General features: G+C 42.2%; 1 protein-coding gene across 3 annotated transcripts in view; it reads right to left on the reverse strand.

Annotated features, from left to right (window-relative positions):
• The window catches only part of LOC133162098 (plexin-A1-like), a 115816-nt gene that overhangs the window by 13740 nt on the left and 78485 nt on the right, over positions 1 to 23591 (reverse strand). For all 3 annotated transcript variants that reach the window (XM_061291040.1, XM_061291038.1, XM_061291039.1), the window contains 7 exons: positions 20948 to 21148; positions 12447 to 12543; positions 11068 to 11258; positions 6332 to 6483; positions 3728 to 3851; positions 3513 to 3649; positions 886 to 1053 (listed from right to left, as the gene is read on the reverse strand). In XM_061291040.1, the coding sequence (XP_061147024.1) occupies positions 886 to 1053; positions 3513 to 3649; positions 3728 to 3851; positions 6332 to 6483; positions 11068 to 11258; positions 12447 to 12543; positions 20948 to 21148 (1070 nt within the window). The remainder of the gene's footprint in view (positions 1 to 885; positions 1054 to 3512; positions 3650 to 3727; positions 3852 to 6331; positions 6484 to 11067; positions 11259 to 12446; positions 12544 to 20947; positions 21149 to 23591) is intronic.

The following is a 23591-nucleotide window of genomic DNA, read 5'->3' on the forward strand; positions in this document are numbered from 1 at the left end:
CTAATCTTTCCAAAATCGTTTGTTAGCCCAAGAATGACTTTCAATAGGGGAGGGGCCTTTTGGATGAGCTCTGTTTCAGAACAGGGTGACAAAAGAGACCGGTAAACATGACACTTCACGTCAATAATTATTTTTGAAGGAACACAAAGTATGATTATCAGCTCCTTTTTTTTTTAATGTATGCCAATCTCATTGAAAGGCCGGGAAATAAAATGCAAACATTTCCTAGAAGTCTCTCGCTGGAGTCAATGACAACCACGTGAGCCAAAGAACAGTTTCATATTAGTGAGCTTATTAGTGTTTGGTTGCCGCAAGTTATTTATTTATACATTTTTTATTTCCTTATTTTTCACATCCTACAATGCAAGCTTGTGTTCGAGCAGGAATGCTTCCCTTGGCTATAGAGCCTCGTTTCAATAAAGTAATATTTACACACACTGTATATCTGAGATGCAACTCATCAAGTAGCGCCACACTACTCCAGGAGCTCTCCTTTACTGCTGTCGCTGCTCACAAACATTTACTTTTCGTGCAGAACTATAAACAACATAAATAAGAGGCCTAAAAGAGAGATGAGGTTGAAAATTGAGCGCAATGTTTGTTTTCCTATTCACCGAAATGCGGCCGGGGAGTATTGCTGGAATATTAAGACATGAATAAGTTCACACGCAGAGTTCATATCTCAGAAAATGTATAGCGCAACCGTCAGATAGGATTAATAATGCATTGGGCCGGTAGTATCTGCTCTATTTGGATGCATCAAGCAGCATTGTAGATCAAACACAGTTCATATAAAATGGGAATTTTATTGCGTTCTATATAGATCATGAAGTGGGCAGAAAGTACTTCGCTCGTAATTATTTCGGTTTTTTTTTCTTCTCTTACCTAGCAATACTCCAGTCGGGTTCAATTTTCAGGATGGTGGGATCATCCGAGTAGTTGAACTTGACCTCTGGGTTTCTCAGCTCAGCTGAGTTGATGTCCACCATGACCGGGGTAGGGCCTGGAGCTTGTCCGGCTGGGGTCACGCACACTATCTCGCTATTGCTTCGCCTGAATGAGCAGGGGAGAGCGGGAGAGAGATGTGTTAGTCACAAAAGGTTGCTTGGTGAAAGAAAAAGAGCTACACGTATAATTCCTGCTGAATTATGATTCAACATTTGCAGCCAAAACACACTTCAAGTCATCGGCGTAGCGCCTAAGTGCTAACAACTTTTAGCCTGTGCAGCAGTAGTCTCATATGTCAGCCTCTCTCCTCCCTACTGTGCTCCATCTTGCTGAAAGATCAAATGTGACAGATGAAGCTGGTCGTCTCTGTGTGTGATGTAACGGGATCGCGAGCAGACAGGCGACCGGCTGTGACCTGCAGGGAAACTTTGTGTTCCACTCCAGAGGTTTATTTTAGGTGTCCTGTGATGTCAGGGTGAAACACAAGCAATAGAGAGATTGGCCTCCCATGAGTCCATCTGTCGGGGCGTGTAAAAAGGTGCTTGCGCACAGCGTGGGGGTCGGCGAATTAGCATATAAATATGCTAAACGCAGGTAGAGTCTCTCGCCGCCCAAGCTTTTGCTTCCTGCAAATGTGAACAAGTTGCCCAAGTGGCACGTGGCGCAGTGTGATAGTCGGAATAGGAATTGAACACACTGATCTATACGCAAATCCCCCGCTCACGTCAGGGGAGGCTGAAATTCACAGAGAGCATGGAGATGATGGGGAGGATGATCAAGTGTGGCTTTTGCCTGACAACTTGCAGTGAGATGGAGACAAAATTAGCTGTGGAGGAAAAAAACGTTTTGAATCAGGAAACGGCAGTGGATCAAACTGAATTGTTCCACCTTAAAGTGGATTAAAGTGCATTTACAGTCCTGACAAGTTGATTCATATTGTAAAATGACATCACCTCAAACTCTACCATATTGAGTGAAATCATAATACCGTTGAATCGAAGGGAACAGAATTGATCCGATTTGAAATGTATCGTATCTCACCCCGTGTATCCGCTTTATTGGAAAGATGCACACGCCCAATAAAAAAATATATCAAGTACATATCTCCAATACATATTTGCTCTCGACGAATGTAATCCCTGCCGTCGCTCGGGATGCAATTTTAACAGTTTCCTCTGTGCGTACTCAAACTGAGAAGGGACTGAAATGGGGGTTGAATATAGAAGAAAAGGAGGATGACTTCTTTAAAAGAAAAAAAAAAAAGGTTTTCCACATTCCACTAGTTGTTTCCATGGTAACTATTTTCACAACACTGTCACTGCTGAGAGTGCCTGTGGTGTCACGTATGTATTTCTGACAAGGTTGCGGCTAACACAAAAGAGAGCCAGTGGGGAATACGGAGCGAAAGAAAACACCAAAGAAGGAAAACGCGTTGCAGAGGGAGATAAGCGGATGAGTGACTCGGGGTAAATAGGTTTTGATTAAAGTTGAGGCCCCGCTGAATAGAAAGACACATTAAAAAGACAGACGCAACCAGTTCATTACTTTGCCCATAAAGGTTATTGCTGCTCAGTGGATGAAAGGCCAAGACTATTATGTTCACCTTTCTCAGGGTGCCGCTACCAAGCTTTAAATTGGCCTTTGCTACGACATAAAAAGAACTTCATAGGTCCGAGCTCATTAGTTGGACCTGTCACTTGTTGCGGCTGGAAAGGAAAACTAATATGAGAAAAATAAATGCTGCATACAACGAGTCAAACGTTGAGCTTCAAAGCACAAGATAAGATGGGAAAGTTTTTATCATCAGTTCTAATTTATTTTGAGAAAGGAACCTCAAAATATGACTTTATCAAATCGCGTCTATAGTTTGGATTCAGAACAAAGTGTTTTAGCTTGGATAGTGTACAAGGCATTTTTTTTGGCAGCAGTTATAAAAAATGTGTTTACTTTCATTACTTTTGTGTAATTTGATGCAAGTTATGGAAGTTATTTTAATAATCTCGTCATTATTATTTATACAAGCAAGGTGGGAGGGGTGGTTGATTAAAAATGGAAATTCGATTTTTGTGAGGAAAAAAATCCCCAATCCGTTTTATTGTTTTAAATCCACAATGCTAAAGTATCTGCAGTGCACTCAAACGTGTGCTGTGACATTTACACGCAGACATGAGTGCAATTTACAGGGTGAGCCATGAGAAGAAGAAAATTACCTCCGCAATTACATACATGTAAGAAAAAGACAAAATAACACCGTAGAGAGCAAAGTATACGTTTTCAACACCGTATAGTTTGAGTCATTTCTCTTCAATGTAGACCACACACATCACGCTAAAAATAGGCTACACTGTCATTTTTACAATTGCTCCAGGTCATCCTCTAACCTCTTTTGCAATCTGCAGCAAATCAAAGTGATGTTTCTATAATTACAAAACACTAAAGTATAGTTCAACTAATAACTGGTGTAGCTGGGCTTTACAAAAAACAAAGGGAGCGATGATATAACGTGTTTGTATGACAATGTCGTAAAGTAGGACAAATATTTAGAGTACATCGGGTTCACTCACTTCTCAAAACGGCAGGCATGGAGTCCAATCTTGACATACACGGCACTGCCTGCGTTTAGATGACTGCCATCTATGGTGATCCTCGTGCCGCCAGAAAGCGGCCCGGTAGACGGCCTGACGCGGCTGAAGTACGGTGACTGAGAATGGACACAGAAAGAATCAAATTATGGCCGTGGCACCGAAAGATGCTTTTGTCGGAAAGTCTCAACTCTTACCACAAATGTAAAGGCCTTGGTGGAGATTGCTTTGTAGTCTGGATGGATGCAGTCCCTCACACACACCTCCACTTGAGCTTCCTGCACCCGGTAACCCGTGGCGTCATTCAGTCGGCACACAATCCTGCAACGGACAGATTAATACTTTCAATTACAATGAGCAAACTAGACCAAGGCACAGGGAGAAGGAAATCTCTGCCGGAAGTTTGAATTGTTTTATGAAATTGTTCCGAGCAGACGCATTGCATCCTTATTAACATTAAAATAAAGAAAAATAGATGTAAAAAGTGTTTTAAAATGATGCTATGCCTTTCCTTTCAGCGTTAAATAAAAAGAAAACACCAATAAGAGCAGCACTGCCATCTACTGTGGCGGATGTGCAATTAAACTTTATTAAAGTACATATTTGTATGAATTGCATAACATGAGCTGGCCTTTTGAGCAAAAATTCACTGAAGAAACAACTGCAGTCTATCCCAGAGGGGCAAAAGCTTCCACACATCTCACCCAATGAAGTCCTGCTTGCCTTTTAATTAGCCAGTGTGAAAGAATGAGACAGAAAGAAAGACCAATGAAAGGCGACGCGAGAAGAAAGTACCGAGGAAGAAGAGACAGGGAGCGTAAGCGGGTTAAAATGAGCGAGGCTTATTAATTGAACAAGCTCATATCCTACGCATCTCCTCGCCTCCCCGAGATGAGTTGACTCCCCTGTTTGTACTCGCCCAGCACGTGGTCATGGCAACTGCGGTGCCGCAGCATTTCACGTTCTGATGCAGTATGTTCTATGTCCATTGTTTCTATTTTTCCTTTCATTTATTCCCTGGACCCCCACTAGGGGCTGTGATTAAAATGCTGGACAGCTCTCAGTTAAAAACTCGGCTTCTCTTGCATCATGTTTGCCGGAATGAGAAGCTGTTGAATTGGGATGTTATTAAATCACTATGAAGAAAGTTCATGATAAATTGATGGCAAGTAGATGAAATACAGGCGATATCTTATTCCATCAGTGGGATTTCATGACATTGGACATGTCAAAGTCTATTTATGGGATGAAAATCACAGAATACAAGCACGGCATATTTGACGTTTTATTTTGGCTTCATAAAAGTCAGCAAAGCACAGTCGGTGACTGTGACCAGGCGGGATCTGGCTTGCTTTTCCTGGAACCTCTCAAGAGATGTCAAAACTGTCCAATAAGATGACAAATAACATTTTTTATTATATTAGATATGTTATTTTTATTTGTCACTTTCTGGTGTCGTTGCTGCCATGAACGAATGCAACTCACTTTTCCGCTTCTCCTGGAACTGTTTATATTTATGCCTAACTATCAGTGCACATCATTTCTTCCCTTCCAGCAGCTGACCTTGGACCTGCAGCGTCAGTCGCATAATCTTGCGTCTCGTGTGTTACAGGCAGCTCCGACAGGGTCACGGGAATGAAGAGAGTATCCGGGCCGCTAATGGCGTCGCATGGCTAACATCACTTTTAATTATCGGGACAGCTTGACTGCCAACAGCCCCCCCTTCCCTCCCTCCATCCTCTGGGTGCTATGACAACGAGCCAGTACGCCATGACAGAGCAGACAGGGTTAAGAATTGACACCTCTGTGCTTTTGGATATGCTAAAAAAGACAAAATGAACATGCGGTAGTGAAAGCGAGATGCCAAACATAGCAGCCGTGTACGTACGGGAGATGTATCCCGTGAATATGATAATATGAGTTTATGAATTATAAAACAACACAAGCATGTCAACAGCATCTTTCTAATGCCATATCGGGGACACCTGTCATTCCCGTGTTGAGCCGCACAGCATTGTTTGTCCTCTGTCAAAGCATCAAAGTCAAATTTGTGACGTTTCCTTCCTTGTGACAGAGCCAAAGATGACAAATCTTTTGGGACTTGTGCAAAACTCAGCAAGACCGTCATTTGAGTTAAATGACAGAGACAGCACTGAAAATAGAATATTGAGGATGCCACCAGCACCCAAGTGGGGGTGACAAGCAGCCATTCCCTTAACATCTGGCATCGCCTTTTAAAAGAAATAGAGAGTAGGCTCATAGAAAATGTGGACTGAATACATTTCCTGCATTTGTTTGTCTTACTTACGATGAATTATATACTAAACAACAAACTTTGCATGCTATCAGCTCAAATAATCATTTGTCCTTAATAAAATGCTGTAGTTACTAAAAGGAAGTAAGGCCATCGTGGTTCAGAGATTTCCCAGAAAACACAAATTAATCAGAGGGAGTGATCATCATATATATATATATATATATATATATATATATATATATATATACATACCAATCGCCCCACTCAAATGTCATTACGTTGCTGTCAGAAGGGGCTGAGTTAGTGTGATGAAGGAGGTTAAATGAGGTAATCCACTTGTGATTGGACTATAATTCTGATTGATAATGAAAGGAAATGTTTCATGTTAGATTGGCTGCCATTTGTCTCAACGTTGACCAGCACTTTGAATAAGCACAGCCCGAGGACCGATTTTTGGTCTGAATGCACAGCAAGTGAGGAACCCTGAAGAGAAGCTTAACAAAGACGCATACACAAAAAAGGAGTAAAGATGTCGTCAACATACTGCTCAGCGCTGATGTACTGGTCTTCTTGAGGGTTGCAGGCCACTTTTCCAATACGGACTCCGTTCTGGATGTCTTTGAACTGGAGACCCAAATTGTCACCGGTGATGGTCAGCATGGTTCCTCCCTGCCTCGGCCCAGTCTCAGGAAATAGCTGCAGACAGAGAACAATTCACCGTTATAAATAAATAAATCCATGGACACAAGTGTTCACTTTGGCAGGACTTGAGATTCTTTGCGACAACATTTTAATATAAATGACGACAGATTCATTCCTGCTCGGTCAATCACTGGCACGTGACCCCACCCCGGCCTCACTTTGGTCACTTCTCTGACCCTGAGATGATTAATTTACTGAACGCAATTACAGCACACAGTGACCTCCGATCCCTCCGTTTCCCTCTCGAGTTCCGTAAAAGGTGTTCAGGGGTGCTAATCGCTAGACAAAATGAACCATGTCGCTAATCACCGTACCATTATGCCAAAGCATGGACACAAACAATAGTCCCTCTGGTAATCAGTCATTACTCGGAGAATTAGGGTTACAACTAATTGGATTAGAAATTGATGGGGGTGGGGTCATCTGTCACATAATATGGGAGGAGGGGAAAACATATGCTGATAGTTCGGTGCTCATGTCATTCCTGTGAGGTAACACTTGGACACTAGTTAAAGTCGATTTGTTTCTGGGGTACATTTTGTGTTTGTTGTGAAACCATTACAGAAGTGTAAGTACATTTTAGTACATACAAATGTGCAACGTGGCGATTTAGCACATACAAGTTCCCGGTTGCTCAATATGAACTAAAATCAAATAAAATAATTACATGTTCATTGGCAAGTGTCTTTATAGATAGTAGCGCCGAAGTAAAGTTTCTCATTTTTATGACTTTGGATGCAAATGGGGTTCACAATTCCGCAAAACCACCTACAATGGCACATTCTCAGATAAACATTCGGCATACATGCTGCTAAAAAAATACCTTCACCCACATTGAGCAGAAACACAACGGCACGCAGGCCCAATCCAAAAGGCCACCGACGCGATGGAACGATGGAGTGTTCTTTATCTTATGCCAACAAAGCTTATGGTGAATATCTTCTGCTCTCCCCCTTGGCCTTTTCTTCTTCCTCCCCGCCTTTGTGCCTTTTCAACTCGCTCGCCTCTTTTCCAGCGTGCATGAATGGCGTGTGTTTTAGCATTAGACAAAAGAATGATTGGCACAGAGTGGTGGCGTCATCCAAAGTCTCCAGATATGGTAATCAAATCTTTTTCTCTGTTCAGTCGGGCTTATCAAAACACACACAAATACAAACCTTGTCGTTTTCACACTGAAACAACACAAACAAAAAGCAGACTTTCATAAAAGCCACCAGCTCAAACAATCGCTCTATTCTTCCCCTTCACAGTCACAGCTCTTGACTTCCATTCAGCGTGGCTTTTTCTCATTCTCATCTACAACTTGTCCCGTTGTGTCAAAGGCTTTTACGCCAGACCTATTGCAGCCCGCTCGAGCAACAGTGCAGAGATAACATTGACTGGTTAGAAAAAAAGGGGGGGGGGGGGGATATTGATGCGACAGGAGGGACAGACTGTAAAATGACGCTGCGAGGCTTTCCACAAGTTCATCAGCTAGTTCGCAGATGATGATTTCACATGGGACATTTCTGCAAAATAAAAAAAAAATATTCATAGCCTACGTTGTGTTTTTTCTTGCCGAATGGTTAGCTGGTTTTGTACAAAGGACCACCATTATAACCAAGAAGCAACTCGGGATCATTGATTTGGCGGAATATTATTGTATTTTGCACCAACGGAGGTAAGACCTGGACGGGCTATTTATTTGCATCTGTATGTCAATTTTGGGAATCTCACATAATTTGGATGGGTAAATGAGTCACAAAATTAGCTAGAATGAATCAATTTTATTTTTATAATTGTTACAATTATTTTCCTTTTCCAATTTTGCGGACTACTTGCAATACCGCCAACGGACCACTACAGGGCTAACACTAACAATCCCTGCTCTAGTGTTGAGTCATTCGGTCAAAAATAAAACAAAAATGCAAGTCTAAAAATATTTCCAATGTTAGTTGAACAGCGGGGTTAAGAGCAGTTAGCACGCTGCCTCACAACAAGAACATCCCTGGTTCTGCTTCTAACACGTCTTAACACCTGACCTTGGGAACTTTCTGTGTGGCGTTTGCACGCCCCCCCCGCCCCGACTACCACAAACATGCAAGGGTAATTTCCAGTCAGCTTCATTGACCAAAGTGCTGACACAAGATCTTAATTCACTCCCTGCGCACCGCTCCTCAGGTATGGCTTCAATGCAGACAACTCATTTAGCTCTAAAATGCACATGTGACAAATATTTCAAAACAAACATTACAGTTTGTAGGGTATATTTTTGCAACACAAACTAAAAATAATGCGTCTGCAAAAAGTACTGGGCTGCATGCAAACACATTAAATAGGCGCCCCCACCACCACCACAAGTATAGGGATGGGTTGTTTTAATTGGTTCCTAAGGGCTAACCCGAATGCTTTTTTATTCTCCGAGGGGAGAACAGGCCTGAAAAGATGGATGATGGACGACCAGGCAGCAACCAAGGCCATTACTAGGACAATGCTGCTCTACGCCAAAGGACACGATGTCTATGTGTGTGTGCGTGTTATAGCTTATTTGATCGGTATCGTTCCAAATCAAAACCTTTCTTGACAGCATTCTCTGTCAGCTGATTCAACTGTGTTCACAACGATTACTGGAAAAGTGCCACACCAATCATAAGAGCCCTTAATCACCATTTGCTGTGTTTGGTGACTGTTGTATGTCCCCAATGCTATTAGTGGAACAGTACCCAACTGCTTATTCTTGAGAGAAAAAAAAAAAGATCCGGCAAAAATGCATGAAAAGGGAAGAGAGCAAATGGGCTTGGGAAGTGGAGTGATATTCAGTTTGTGTGCTGTTCAATGAAATGGCTACAGAGGAGGGATTCTCTTTGTGGCCTGTGGAACTTCTTCTGGCACTAAATGTCACAGTGTAAATGTCAAAGGTGGAGATGAGACGAGATCCTCGCAGGTAGGCTTGCTGATAAACAACTCTCCAGCAATTCACAGGTGAATCTCTTCTTCTTTGTCCCTGCTGCGCTCAAGCCAAGTTCCTCTTCTTCCTGCCGTTATTGGTTGACTACTACGCTTGCTTTTTGACTGCCACCAACATTTTGCCCCCAGGCCAAGATTTGTCTCAATATGCGCATGCTTGCAAACACCGCAACCTCATCGCCGCCAATTCTCTCACATGTACACGCACTCACAAGCCTCGGCTCTGTTCGCTTGCTTCAAAGAGATAACTGAGTGTGAGAGAAAGAGAGATGACTAATCAAAGGATTTATCAATGTGCTAGTGCCCCAATTATCCAGTACCTTCATTACGTATTCAAAAAGAGGAAGCAGAAGTCACACAGGAAATATACAGAGGGGTTCAAGCAAGGAATATGTATGCAGACATATTTCACGCCATTTAGCTCAAGAAAATGGGCACTTTTTTCCAAGCACTTCCACTCCAAATGAAATGAATATTCGTTTTTTGTTGGAAGGCCTCAAACTCACCACTCTGTGTGTGTGTGTTGATGAACAGCATGCCATTCCCTATGGTGAGCTGTAGTGACCCAGGTCACAGTGAGACATAGGCCACCTCCACAGTTATGGATGGCAACAGATGGGTGCACCACAGTGTTTATACGCCTTAGCCCACCCGGCATGTCAGATGTCGAGCACATACACGCATTCAGAACTCATAGTGAGACCCAATTAACACACTCCCCATTCACTTTGTTTCTCCATACACACTTCCCAAGCAAACAAGATCTGTTTTCTTTGCTGTGTCGGTCGGTATTCGTCGTCTCTAATCACAGCCGTGTGTTTCAGATTTCTCGCGTGTGCAAACTGCCTCCTCGCGCTCGGCCCATCTGTGTTGTGCTTGCCGTCATGGTAATGGTGTCGAAGGCGTCGACCCTACCCACTGCCTTCGCTTCCCTCACTGGGGCCAAACAATGCTGATGCAAAGGCAGGAGAGTTCAACTTTGGTCTCCTTTTAATGTTTTGCCTTTGGGAGTCAAGGATTTCTGTCAACTAGCAAATTGTGGATTGGGGAGTTTTTATGGAGCAAGAGGCAATCAAAGCTGGGTTACAAAGTCCAAACTGTCAGTTGAACAGGGCTGCCCTCTTTGACCAGCTCCCTTGCACAAAGCTGACATGTTTGTTATTTGGAATGTTGACGTTGCTAAGCAACACAAGTTGGAAGGAGGCGAGGGATAAGTATTTGTTCAATTTAGGGGCTCCGGGATATGTGGCTTTTATCTGCCTTTTATTTCAACAACCAATAGGTGATAAAGGTTTATACAGGAAACTACGAGAATACAATATCACAGGAGACAATACAGGCAGAGATGCTATCTAACGGTATATTGGAGAAACATTGAAAGTCCGATGTCTCTTCTGTCGTACAGTTTGATTCAAGTTTTGCGGCAACATAAAAATCGTACGTCACAGTATTTCGGAGGCGGATCCTCAGACATTCTTGTCTGAAATGTTTTTTTTAGAATATTTGAATCTTGTGACAATCATTCATGTGCTTTTTTGTCAGCGCTTCTTGTGACCTCACTCGGGAACATTGTCGTTCCGTCACATACTTCTTTCGTGTGTGATCGTCTGTCATGTCGGGAACACGGCTCACCTTAGTGATCTTGGGGTGTGCACAGCGGCTGTTTCCCGTGGTGGCGTGCATCCAAGTGCTTTCTGTGGGAGCGCACTCCTGCCTGAGGGAGCACTTTTTCTCCTGCACACACCAGCCGCACTCAAATCTGGGGTTGGCCTTCAGACACATCCCACAGCTGTCTCTCAGTGCGTAGCACTTATATAGGTGAGCTGTGGGAAAACAAATAGAATATTTGATTGCAGGAAAAGAGAGACTAAACATCCTGAAGGCTACAACTTGATTGAAGATAAAAACATTTTCTTATCAACTTTTGGTTAGCCTTTCAAAAAGTGGTTCAATGTCACCATCTGAAAGCAATATTTCCCCTAAATGCCCCAGGAATTGTCGAGTGCAATCCTTTCTTCTCTCTCCGCTATTCCATCCCCAAATCCCATTGGTCACGGAGCAGCTTTAAAGCAACCCCCGTACCAATTACTGTCTGCTAAACGACTCCTTCCTAATTACATTAACATATCAGAATTTTTGAAAATTTCTCATGCGACACAAGATGATTATCGTGATTGAGAAATAGGATAGGGACCGGCGGGGTACTAAGATATGCAGGAGGAAGAAAAATATCTTTAGGCTGTCGTTTTCGGAAGCACAATGCCATATAAATTGTACAGACTGCCAGGAAGGAACATGAAATATGTCATTTAGAGATGCTGTGACCTTGAAAGGACAACAGGTCGTATTAGCAATTCCCATTGGATGGATGAGCACAACTGAAATATAGATATAGATATATATGCAGAATTTGGGACAGCAAGTAAATAACACATTAGATATAATAATAAATTATACTTCAATTATAAATGAAATGTCACAAAAATCAAACTGTGACAGTCAGAGCAAAGTATACTGATTTGTTTTTTTACATATCATCTGCGGGCCATCTTGACAATGGCAATGACGTTACTTTACCACACAGCAGGGGAAATTTGCCACGCCCCCCCCCCCCTGATGTGCGGTACGGACAGTAATAATTTTGAAGCCAGCGCTGTAAAGACACTCCTACGAGCAATTACATCCAAGCAGACATTATCTCATTGTCTGCTTCCACACCGGTGCTTTGAGTATACCTTTTAACCCTAAACATTATCATTCTTGGGTTGGCAAGCAAGGAAGGCGTGGCGTCATTCCGTTTTAATCCTATATCCAGGGAATACAAGACTTTTTGACCGGATACAGCTGGAACTGCCTGTCCTAAATGTATACACCGTAATGTCTCGTATGGGACATAATGATGAGCGAGGGTTTAGTTTACATTCTTACAGAAGAAAAAAAAGAAGAACGTTTCAATTGGGTAACAAAGAATGCATACAACGCCACCGCTGGCTGAAACCAGAAAAACATACCTTTTATGTTGTATGGGTTGTCGATGTTAAAGTTTCCATTCCAAACCACAGACAAATCCACAGGCAGGTCACTGATGTCATTGCCGTCGTACGTATACTGAAAGAAAAAAAGAAAAGAAAAAACAGTAACTCAGGTTTCTCATTCAAATCGAATTTGATACAATACATTTAACAGAAGAAACTCCAATTTGCAAAATGAAGCGAAAAGGTGCCAAAAATAACAAAACAATTCAGTTGAGCTGGCGGCTGGTGGTAATGTCGTAACCTGCGCCGCACCACCAGTTGAAGGGCCATAAAAATGAGTGATGAGAGACAGGCTATATTGTGATTTTAACACAGCGCACATTCGCGCTGCCTGCCGGAGCATGGAGTTGATTAAGAGATTGTAATCCTCACCGCCGGATGACTCACTCCATTCAGTGATGAATGAAAGGCCTAATATATCTCCCACAATAACATTCACATCTAATTTCATTTTTGCATCCTGAACTAATAACAGCTGAGATGTAATTGACTCTTTGGCGGCATAATCAGTTTTATGGAATGACTTGAAATGAGACAACACGATTCCAACGCAGCAATGTGATGGCGAGACAACCAGAATCTGTCTAATGAGACACTCATAAATCATGAATGCTGAATATCACGCATAGATAAAATGCCGTTAATAACTAACCAAATCCACCCTCCCTCCTAATACAGTTTGTGTTGTTGATGTGTGAGCTAGCATGTAATTTAAGCCACCTAATAGTTTATTTTATTTTTTCTGTTGATTATTTTTGAACGACTACAATCCTCATAGTTTCACTCAATACTAACATAAAGGACACAGTCGATGACATTTTGGCCGATGGCGAGCAAGTCAGTCCATGCTAACAGTCAACGGCTATCCACTCTCGCTACCACTGCTATGGTCACTACCTTCAGTGCCCTCTGGATGAGAGATAGCACGACTATTATCTTCGACTGGAGTGGCGATAAAATCCCATGTGAAAGCCTGGTGCCCGGAGCTGCGGCACGACACAGGCCTATTCTCGCAACAACTTTGTCACCATTTGATATCAACCACTCCAACGTGATACTGGGGAGATTTATCGTGACATCAATAACAATATAGTGAATTGGAATGTATTTGAGAGGGGGAGGACCCTCAAGTATGAGAAATGTGCATTGAAAAGATAAGAAAATGAGAGCTAGGACAGAGCAATGTCACAATGTGCGAGTGGCTGATTAATTCATTCTTCACATTTGCGATTGGATGATTTACACTGAGTGAGCTCTAAAGGCATAGCGATATTCAAATTAGGGAGAATGTCTCCATGCATCTCATGGGAACTCCTAGTTTGCTCTTGATATTTTATTCAACTACTTTTGTCCTTTTTCCTCAGACAATGTTCTGCTTGCTATTTGTTTGACGAGTCTGGGAGCAACAATAAAAGTGTTCAATATTCTAAAAAATGGTGGTGGTGGTGTAGACGTGAGAACGTTTCAAAGTGAGGTGATCTGAATTGGGAAAGGGTGAAAGGATAACAGCAGCAAGGGTGAAGGAGAAATGGCCGAGCACAAGATGGATCGAGAGAGGTTATTCTGCGTTATTCTGTGGACACCATTCATTTAAACACGGAATAAGAGGCTGCGGCTACGCTATAAACAGCTGAGCCGGTGGGCTCTAAAGTGAAATTGGCATTTTCAATTTGTTCCCTGACATGTCTGGCCGCTTGGTCTTTTCACACTCCCTTTTTCCTCTTCTTCCCTCTGATTATTTCCTCCCTCTGCTTCTCAACAAACACCCACTTGTGGGAATCCCATTCTTTCTTTCCAGCCTCCATCACACAAGGCCTACCAAAAAAAAAAAACACAGAGAAGAATCCTTCATGTCCTAAGAGAACTGCTTACAATGCTGTAAAAAGAGTTTTCCAACAAAGGTGTCACGTCTGGACAGGAAATATGAATTATGAATAGAACACACAAACGGCCGATACGCCACATATTTAGACAGCAGCTAAAATGTCTGTCCTCTACATTTAAAACATGTTTTCGTTGTGTTCTTCTCTTCTTCGTGACCCCCTAAGGGACCACCCAGCATGCTTGGGAATGTGAGTCATCACATAATGTTTGGAGTTGATGATCTTAGTAATCGTACCCATCTGGTTCAAGCCTGCCCAATAAAACTGTTCGCTGCTGCATATTGCAGTATTGTGCTACTATAAAACATATTAAGGAGCACTACAGTAATATTGTATTGTGACTCCATGAGTCACATCTCTTGTATTAACTCTCAGTCACACAGCGGTGGACTCCTTTACTTGCATCTCTATTTCACTGACTAATCTGGTCAGTCAGTGACCTTGTCCTCACAATGAATCACATGCCGAGAGCAAAATAAATGATAGATAGATGCATGTTACCTTTTTCACCCTGCTGCTTTTATATCCCAACAAGACTCCCTGGAAAGTAACACCACAAACGCACAGCAGCAGTGTGGAGGTGCAGAGATCAAGTAAGCACAGTCCAACAGCTTGCCTTCATTCCCCGTTTTGGCCATGTACAAGTCTGTGTGTGTGTGTGTTTGGGGGCAACACATTTATATGTAAGGCTGCAAGCACTATGTGTGTGCATCTGTGTTTAATGGGCATTAGAGGCATCACAGAGGTTAGGTTACGATCCGATGCTCATCGTCTCTCATTGCACCAAAGGCTTATTAAACTTTCATACCACACCAAGTATTTTTGCGCAACACATTCAGGGAATAGGCATAGTGTGTGTTGTACTCACTGCATAACCAATTTCAATATGGAAATATAAACATTACACAGGTTATTTCAAGGAAGGTCAGGATTTACATGTGCAAAGAGAAAAGACAAATCAAGAGAAAGGCTTTCACCAGACTGAAACTAAATGAAATGAAAATGCTGATATTTAAACAAAAACAGAGTGCAGATGCAAACTGAAGCTACAAAATGGCCTGCGCCAGTGGCGGTGAAGAGGAAAGCTTAGATGGATAGAGAGTAGAGACAGGTAAGAAGTAACATTCGGTACGTCGGGCACCTTCTGTCGGGGTCGTGTCCTGATAATTAGTCATGTTGAAGGTGTGTGAGCAAGCTGGACCGCTAAAAATACCAAACCAGCCCAGGGCAAACTCAAAGCTGAGATCGAGTTGGTTAGAATCACTCGTTCTTCACAAGGTGATGAGGGAGGGAAAAAAGTGTGACCTCTGGTAAACCACCATGCAACACGAATGTAGTCACGGAAATGTTCAGGCAAGCAGGGTGTTGGACTGTGCTTTTTATTTTTATTTTCTTATCAACGTATGGCACCATCCTGTTGCATACGCATGCACAAGACTGATGTGGCCTCCCAATCAAGGATCAAGCGCTAATCCGTCCTATAGCCCAGTGTGTGTGTGTGAGTGTGTGTGTGCACATCGTGTATGAGGGATCAGGCTCTGTTAAATCAGCGCCAGCTCATAATGGAGGCCTGTTAGCCCCTGCTAATCGCAAATGCTAACAGGATTGGAGCATGGCCGGACCCAGTTACCAAGCTTATCTCTTCCACACACAGAGGAGTGGACCACACACACAATTCATGGCGTATAAAAAGAGCATGGGGCATTACAGAAATGCTGGCTTAAGGGAAAAATGTAGTGTAGTTATATGAATTAAGCTTGTGTAGGATTTCCAGACTTGTCTAATTATTTGCAGAAGCATCCATCATCAACATCACTGCTTTTTTGCCCCTCACCAACATTGGAGATTATTATTATCTTCATCATCATCACCAAGTAGTGTTAATATTATACCAACAAGGTTACACGGGTAGGGACAGACAACTGCACAATCAAATACTGACATGGAAACAGGAGTTGAGAACATTCCGACAGATTCTCCCATCCCTTGATTGCAGCCCTACACACTGTAGCCAAAATAAAGTCAAATTATACCGGGTGACTTTCCAATAAGGTTTCCAGTCATGTGGAGAAGATAACAATAGAAGTGAAGAGAATGCAAATGCCTCAGACAGCATAACAAGAAAAGATCATGGTGTGAACTCCTTGCTCATATAATTGGCCATCAAAGCTGACATGGACGGGTGGGACGATGCTACGAAAGGGTAAAGCAAAGTCAGGTAAAGGTCAGCGATTACAAGAAATAGATGATGAGACAGTAGATGGGTGGAGAAGCTGACATATGGTTTCAGCTAAACAGCAATTAATCTTTATTTATCAAGCAAAAATGAGGGAGCTACTTCTCACCTGTCATAAAGGAGGGTGGGGGGGCAGCAAAGAGAAGGAAAGGGGGAAGAACAGACAAAACAAAAGGATGCTGTATTTCAGGGATTATAGTAATAGTAGTGTGTGAGAGATACAATCCCGAATGATTACATCTCTTGATTCAACTTTACTGTATGACTCTCACTGTTCTCCCCCGATCTACTTTAGGCCCCTCCTCTCTTTTTTTGTGTACATGCACAATAGCGGAAGAATAGTGCACACAAATACTAGTGGCTGCCTCCACTGCAATTCATCATCATTTTATCTCCCTTAATTGGATGCCATCGGGACCCCTGATACTTCCCATCTCTCCTTTAGCTAACAGCTGCTCTCCGCAGAAGAAGAATGCACAGACACATGTATCCGAAAGTAGATTTCTTCTCATTCCCGCATCTGTTTTCCCCCCGTTCTCCTTCTCCTCTTACTGGTGAAGGAGTCAGGGATAGAGGGTGATGGAGTGGCCCAATGGTTTATCAGATGGAAGGTAATGGTGTACGGCCCACACAGATGTTATCTGTCCACTCATTCCAACCCTCCAGGGAGAAACCTCAATAAGAGGTAAAGGGGAGCTAAAAATTGAAGAGAGGAAAAAGGGCAGCTGGGATGAGAGTGAGTAAAAAAGTCAGGAACTCATTCAACTCACTTCCCTCACCTTTGACATTCACATAATACTCGGCTGAGGTCCATCGGCTCTTCTGACCCCAAAATGTGGTCATGTGAGCAGGTTGGCTCCGAGCAGGCATTGTGTGGACCCGTGTTTATTTGCACCTTGAACCTGCCTGCCACTCTTGAGCACAATATCCCAACCAACTGCCCTCTCATTGGATCTGCCTCCTGGGCCTTGACCTATGATTGGTTCACACAGCAGAAACTTTCCTAGGTTGAGTTAAAAGAAATGGACAAAGGGGATTCAGACGCCAGCTTGTTATTTCACCTGCTGTTGACTGGAGCTAACATAACGTCTGGTCATGAGGGCTTGTTTGGCTCCTATACATATTTGCAAATCAGCCTTTCTGTAACATCCACAGGTTCCCAAAAAATTGCTTTAACTGCTCCAATGTGTAGTAGCCAACCTTTTGTTAAGATGAAATTCCATGATCGACCCCCCCCCCCCCCCCTCCCTTGGGATCAGATGTACATTATAGCTTACTGTATGTTCAGTAAAGAAAAAACGATCGCAGGCATATTGATATTTTCCCATGCAAGCAGTTATGGATCGCTGATACCCAACCGGATCAGTATGCAGCTTATGTTACACTATCATATATCAAGTGTGTCACATACATTTATACGGTTATTGACAGTGTGCTGTTCGGGCATACCACATGGGAGTATTGGGTTATTACAGTCAGTGGAAATGAGGTAAAGAATCGTAAAGTAGACTTTAAACATGATCCGACTGCGGTCATAAGGTAGATTTCCGATGTATCCTTTCGGATTGTGTTTGAAAGAGATGAGATTGAGTTTTGGCCTCAGGAGATACTTTTGAGACAATTTTCTTCCTTACATTCTATCATCTTCTCCCTTCCCTCTTGTTTTTTTTCAATACGACTCCTCCTCTCACTGCTCTGTCATACTCCAATTTCACCGGTCGGTCTTGTCTGGGCCCATCTCGGTTCTACAGAGTCCACTCTCTGTCTTCCCTCTCCAGTTATACATTTCTTCACCTGTGATTTTGTGTTTCACAAGCTTTCTAAGTATCTGCTCTTTTAGGAATCGGAATACACGCACACACACAAAATCCAGTCTTTCGTCTTAGCCACTATTCCTAGCACGTATCTGTGTTTCTAAAACACAAGGCTAAACTGTGGATTAGCATCCTTGTGTTTATTGATCGGGAAGCCCTCACAGTCTTGTAACAGTGGTACAATGGAACCAGATGCACTTTCAAAGATATTGTGGGCTTCATAGCCTTGGGCATTCTGAAGGGTGTGGTGTAGACACACAACTGCCGAATGAATAACTCATATCACCTTCACCTTGGGTCTTATTGAGGCAATTCAAATGTTTTTAGAGAGCTAGGTCACAGTATAAACTGGTTGATACAAATTGAAGAATTACTTGTGTTTGGACTGACTTGAAATAAATATGGGAGAAGGACAAATTATTAAAACTAGTCGTTAGTTGAATTTAGTGACAGATTGAAATAATAGATAGAACACTTATCTGGAAACTAGAATGTAATCAAATCCAGAATTTTACAATCTGACATTAATCAAAAATCTATAATCTAAACTAAATGAATCACTTCCTCACTTGTTAAACATTAAATTACAATCAAGAATCAACAAGAAATTCAGAAGGAGGACCAGCATAGTCCAAAAGAATAGAATTCCAACTGTATCAGACCTTACAAGTGTGTCACAGATCAGTTACTAATCCTAAACGGAAGGATGTTGAAAGCCGAAAGCAAGCGGCATTCTTCATGAGCTAATTGCAGCCATTAATAAAAAATAATTGTGTGTGAAGTACAGCAAGTAAACACAGCTATCCAATTTTCCCCATCTTGTACACAAGACAGGCTACTCTTCATCAATACTTGGTCATGAAGCCAGGGTGCAGCACTTAATTGCCAGCGAGGGAGAGGCGCTGACAACCCGAGGCTAATTATTGTGAGCAGTATGTCTGGCTTTGTGGACACCAAATAGAGAACCTTGGCCAGATAAAGGTTTTGCTGCTGCCGCGTACAATCAACAGTTAATACAAATCTTCATCTTGATGTGGACAACCCTGTCAGTAACTAATTAGCTCCTGCCGTCAACAACTACCATGAACCAAACCTTAAATCTGTCAACATTCCCTTGTGTGTCACTATTCCCGACAGCTCACCTACAACCTGTACACCGCAAACTCACCTCTCATCTTGTGCGTGAGACACTAGAAAGAGGCACAAAGGAAGTCAGGCAGGAAGGAGAACATTTGACAGAAGAGGAAGTCCAAAGAAAGATGGGCTCTCGAGGCAGAGCGCGGAAAGAAAGGTGAAGTATAGCGTCGACGTGTAAACAAGATCAATCCGCTCCAAACTAGCTTCACAGGGACACTCGTTTTTCACATTTTCAGCCTCAGTGGAGCGCGACGCTAGCTACCTCTTATCTGTCATGCTAGTTTGAGGCCTCATACACACCGACACGCAGACGTTACTTGGATTTGACACACAAATATACGATTTTGTCCACTTGTGCAAAGATTAGCGTTTCTTTAACTTTAACAAAAAGGGATTAACATTTATATATGTCATTATATATTATTTCTAGTAAATAATTGTGTACCGTATTTTCCGGACATAAGGTGCACCGGATTATAAAGCGCACCATTAATGCATCATGTCAGATTTTTAACAAATTACTTTCTAATCAAAAAATAATGATCCATAGACTTTTTGATTCATGATTCATAGTCTTCAGTGGGCCACTTATGATTGATTTCGTGACACAATGCTTCGGGTGAGTTTAAATTGAGGAATTTGGTCCATATATAAGGCGCACTGTCGGCTTTTGAGAAAATTTTAGGTTTTTAGGTGCACCTTATAGTCCAGAAAATACGGTATTTGTACATTAAAAGCACCAGTGTTGGGATGTTGAACTTAATTTCCTTCTTTCAATCAAGCTCATTTCCTTATTTATTCTACATGTAAAATAACCTGCAATTTGCCATTGTAAAGGCACAAAAATGAGAACACCCACTAAAATGTTCTGGGAAGGTGTCCCACTGTTGAATGGAGCATTATTAAAGGTCTGTCCATGACTGAGGAATGTTTCATGTCCAAGCCAAAACAATGAGTGTCCAAAGTTGCCAATAGATGTAGGTGGCAATTATCGCAATCCTAATTTAGTCATTGTGCTCAGTGTTATCATGATTTAGCTCACAATCGGCATTCAGCGGATAAAATCAAGACCTTTTAGTGACGATACAAAGAATAAGTTGTTATTCTTCGCAGCGGAGTTCTGTGTCACTTCAAAACGTCTTTTTGCGATGTTTTCAAAAAGAATTGGATGTCTTTATCGGTGACTGGGGCGCAGAGCAAATCATTTCTCTCTTGCCAGACTTTTAAATTCTTCAAAATCGAAATAACAACAAAGTCTGTCTTGGGTAAGTCATCCATCAAATCTAAATGGTGTTACTGATAAACAAAAACAAACACAAACTGTTCAAGTCGGTCGCTTGAATTCTTTGGAGACCAGCATCACTAAACAGCATTCTACGTGTTTGTTTTTTGGATCATCTCACTCACCGCTGTCTTTTGGCACTGAATTGATGAGCTGTTGAAGCGCAGTGCAGGGACACTGTGCGTCTCCCCCTGGATGTGGAAAACACACTCGTAGTTTCTCTGTCCCGATTGCGGCTGGGGAAGGTTTTTGGCAGCTAAGGTGATAGGCTTGGTCACCCCCACTGGGATGTAGATCTGTGTTGACGGCAGAATCTGGGGGCAGTCCTGTAGAAGGAGACACCGATATTACTCAAAACTATTTATAAAAAAAAATGTTGGATTGGGGTGAAGTCAAATGAATGTCAGAAAATAATTGAAACAGTTCTCTGATTGCAAAAATGTAATCACCATATTATGAAACTACAGTAGATATTTCGATTAATGTTTAACAACCGTCAATGCTCACATACTAATAACAACTGGTGAGGTGTGCTGATGTAATGCATGAAGTCACTTTGAAAAATTCTCTGCAATCTCGGTCGGATTCTCATTTTTGAGAAACTTCCAAATTCAATTGGCTCAGAGGTATTCAATCGTTGAAGCTCCACAGCGAGCTGTGCATGTGTGGAATCGGCGCAATCTAGATGCCTTCGGGTCATGTCATGGCATCGTTTCCGAATAATTCAATTTTTGAGTCAATCATTTTGCCATTGATCTCATTGCAGAAAAAAAAGTATTTGGTCCAAAAAAATAAATTAACAATGTTTAAAGATTTAGAAGCTGGGTAAAACCAAGCGAATGTGACAATTCAAGTCTTGTCAGATGATTATTTGTACAAAGCTTGAGTTTATTTTTGTAACGGGACCATACAGAGTAACTTTGAGGGCTGTGGCGCCAAAGTATAAACACAGAAATGAAACTAGGGTGACCTATATCGATTTCAGCGACGACTCAACTTTGATATATTTAAACTTTGATTCTTCTAAGCCAAGTAAGCAGATGGTCTGGATTACCCTAGTGTACTTGTTTGCTTTGCTACCCAAGGGTAGCGCTGACATTTATTGTATTGAAGTTAAAAATATCGAGATATCTCATAATCAAACCCTTTCATTCTCCACGAATGCTTCTTCAACTTGCCAAAACATTGTGGGCAATATGCCTCCAATATTATGGGAAACGTTTGGGGCCTTCCCCTTTTCTGTTCCAACTTGACTGCATCTCACAAGTTTCTGTAAAGTATGTCATTTACTTGTCACCATTAAACGTGTCCAACCAGTCCTTGTGAGTTGATTGAAAATGTATTGGATCAGGCAAAAACCATCACCTTGTCTCCATCTGTCACTCACAACAGTTTGACCTCAATTTTTTGCTAATCTGTGCCATTTTAGATCGAACATTGCCACCAGCATTCTAAAAACAGAAGCAGCTGTCGTTCTAGGTCAAATCGTTCTAAAACTATCGGCCTACACTTTTACCACTGCAAACTGAAAAATTAGATGTGGAAAATTCAATAGAACAAGTGTTCAGTGGGAAAATGAGATAATCTACACTCGCAGGTGAGCTAAACACCTTTTAACATGCGCCAAGTGCAGATAATGAGACAGTTGGCTGACATGCGAGTGCGTACATGTGTGCCTGCTTGCTGATATGCGAGTGGTGAGATATACCCGCCCCTCTCTCCCCCCCCCCCCAAAAAATGAGATGAGATATAATGGAGCGAGGGTGAAGAGTGCAGGGTTTCAGAATAAAGACCAAAGCCAGGACGGCATAGTATATACATAAATAAATGTATTAAGCCAAAAGAGTTCTGAAGGCTTTGGCATAGCCTGACAAGATATAAATTAATAAAGCACCAAAAACACTGCGCATATGTAATGAGGCTGGTTGTCTGGTCGTTTTTTTTTTAATCTTCCTCAAACCCCCCCTTTCCCCTCCCAAAGTCCATCCATAATTAATTAGCTGCCTTTGTGATGTGGGGACTGTAGATCAGGGAGGAGAAAAAAATAACACACTAAATAATGAAGTAAAGCGATATGGGGAGAGCCCGGGGGGAGGGATGAGATGGCACGGATGGTCACAGAGGATCGGACCGAGGGGCACGTGGGTACAAAAACCATAACCGGGACGGGCGCGTCCAGAAAAACATGACATGTTGGATGATCCCTTTTCAAATGTCAAAGTGACCCCCGTAAAAAAGCAAAGAGAAAAAATGAAAGAGCCGCCTGCACCCTGGCGACTAAACATGTCAGCCACAGCTGGTTACGATCCATTATATATTATTAACAAGATATCATTAACCGTGGTGTTTGGTGCATGCTTTTAACAAAAGGCCCTACATTAATGTATGCGGACAAGCTGTAAGGAACCCCGGTGGGGATTCAACGTCGAAACCTTGTTAAGACTTCGGTAAACACCTCAGAGGACAATATAAATAACACCCGCCATTTTGGTCAGATTACAATAGCTTCAACTTTTAAATTTCCAAATGATTATCTCAAAAAGGAATGACTTGATGTTATAAAATCATCTAGGGCGATCCTACAAAGTAATGCTCGTCCGCACACAGGTATGTGCAAAACATACAACAATCATGACAAATGATATGAAACGTGTCTTATCAAAAAAAGGAGCTGTAGTGTTGAAGTGTGTGCGCGTGCAAAAAGGTGTGAATGCAGAGGTCGTCTCATTAGCAGGCAGGAAGCAGAAAGATGTTCTGCGACCGGCTCGA

Source organism: Syngnathus typhle, linkage group LG11 (genome assembly GCF_033458585.1).
Source record: "Syngnathus typhle isolate RoL2023-S1 ecotype Sweden linkage group LG11, RoL_Styp_1.0, whole genome shotgun sequence".
Lineage (NCBI taxonomy): Eukaryota > Metazoa > Chordata > Actinopteri > Syngnathiformes > Syngnathidae > Syngnathus > Syngnathus typhle.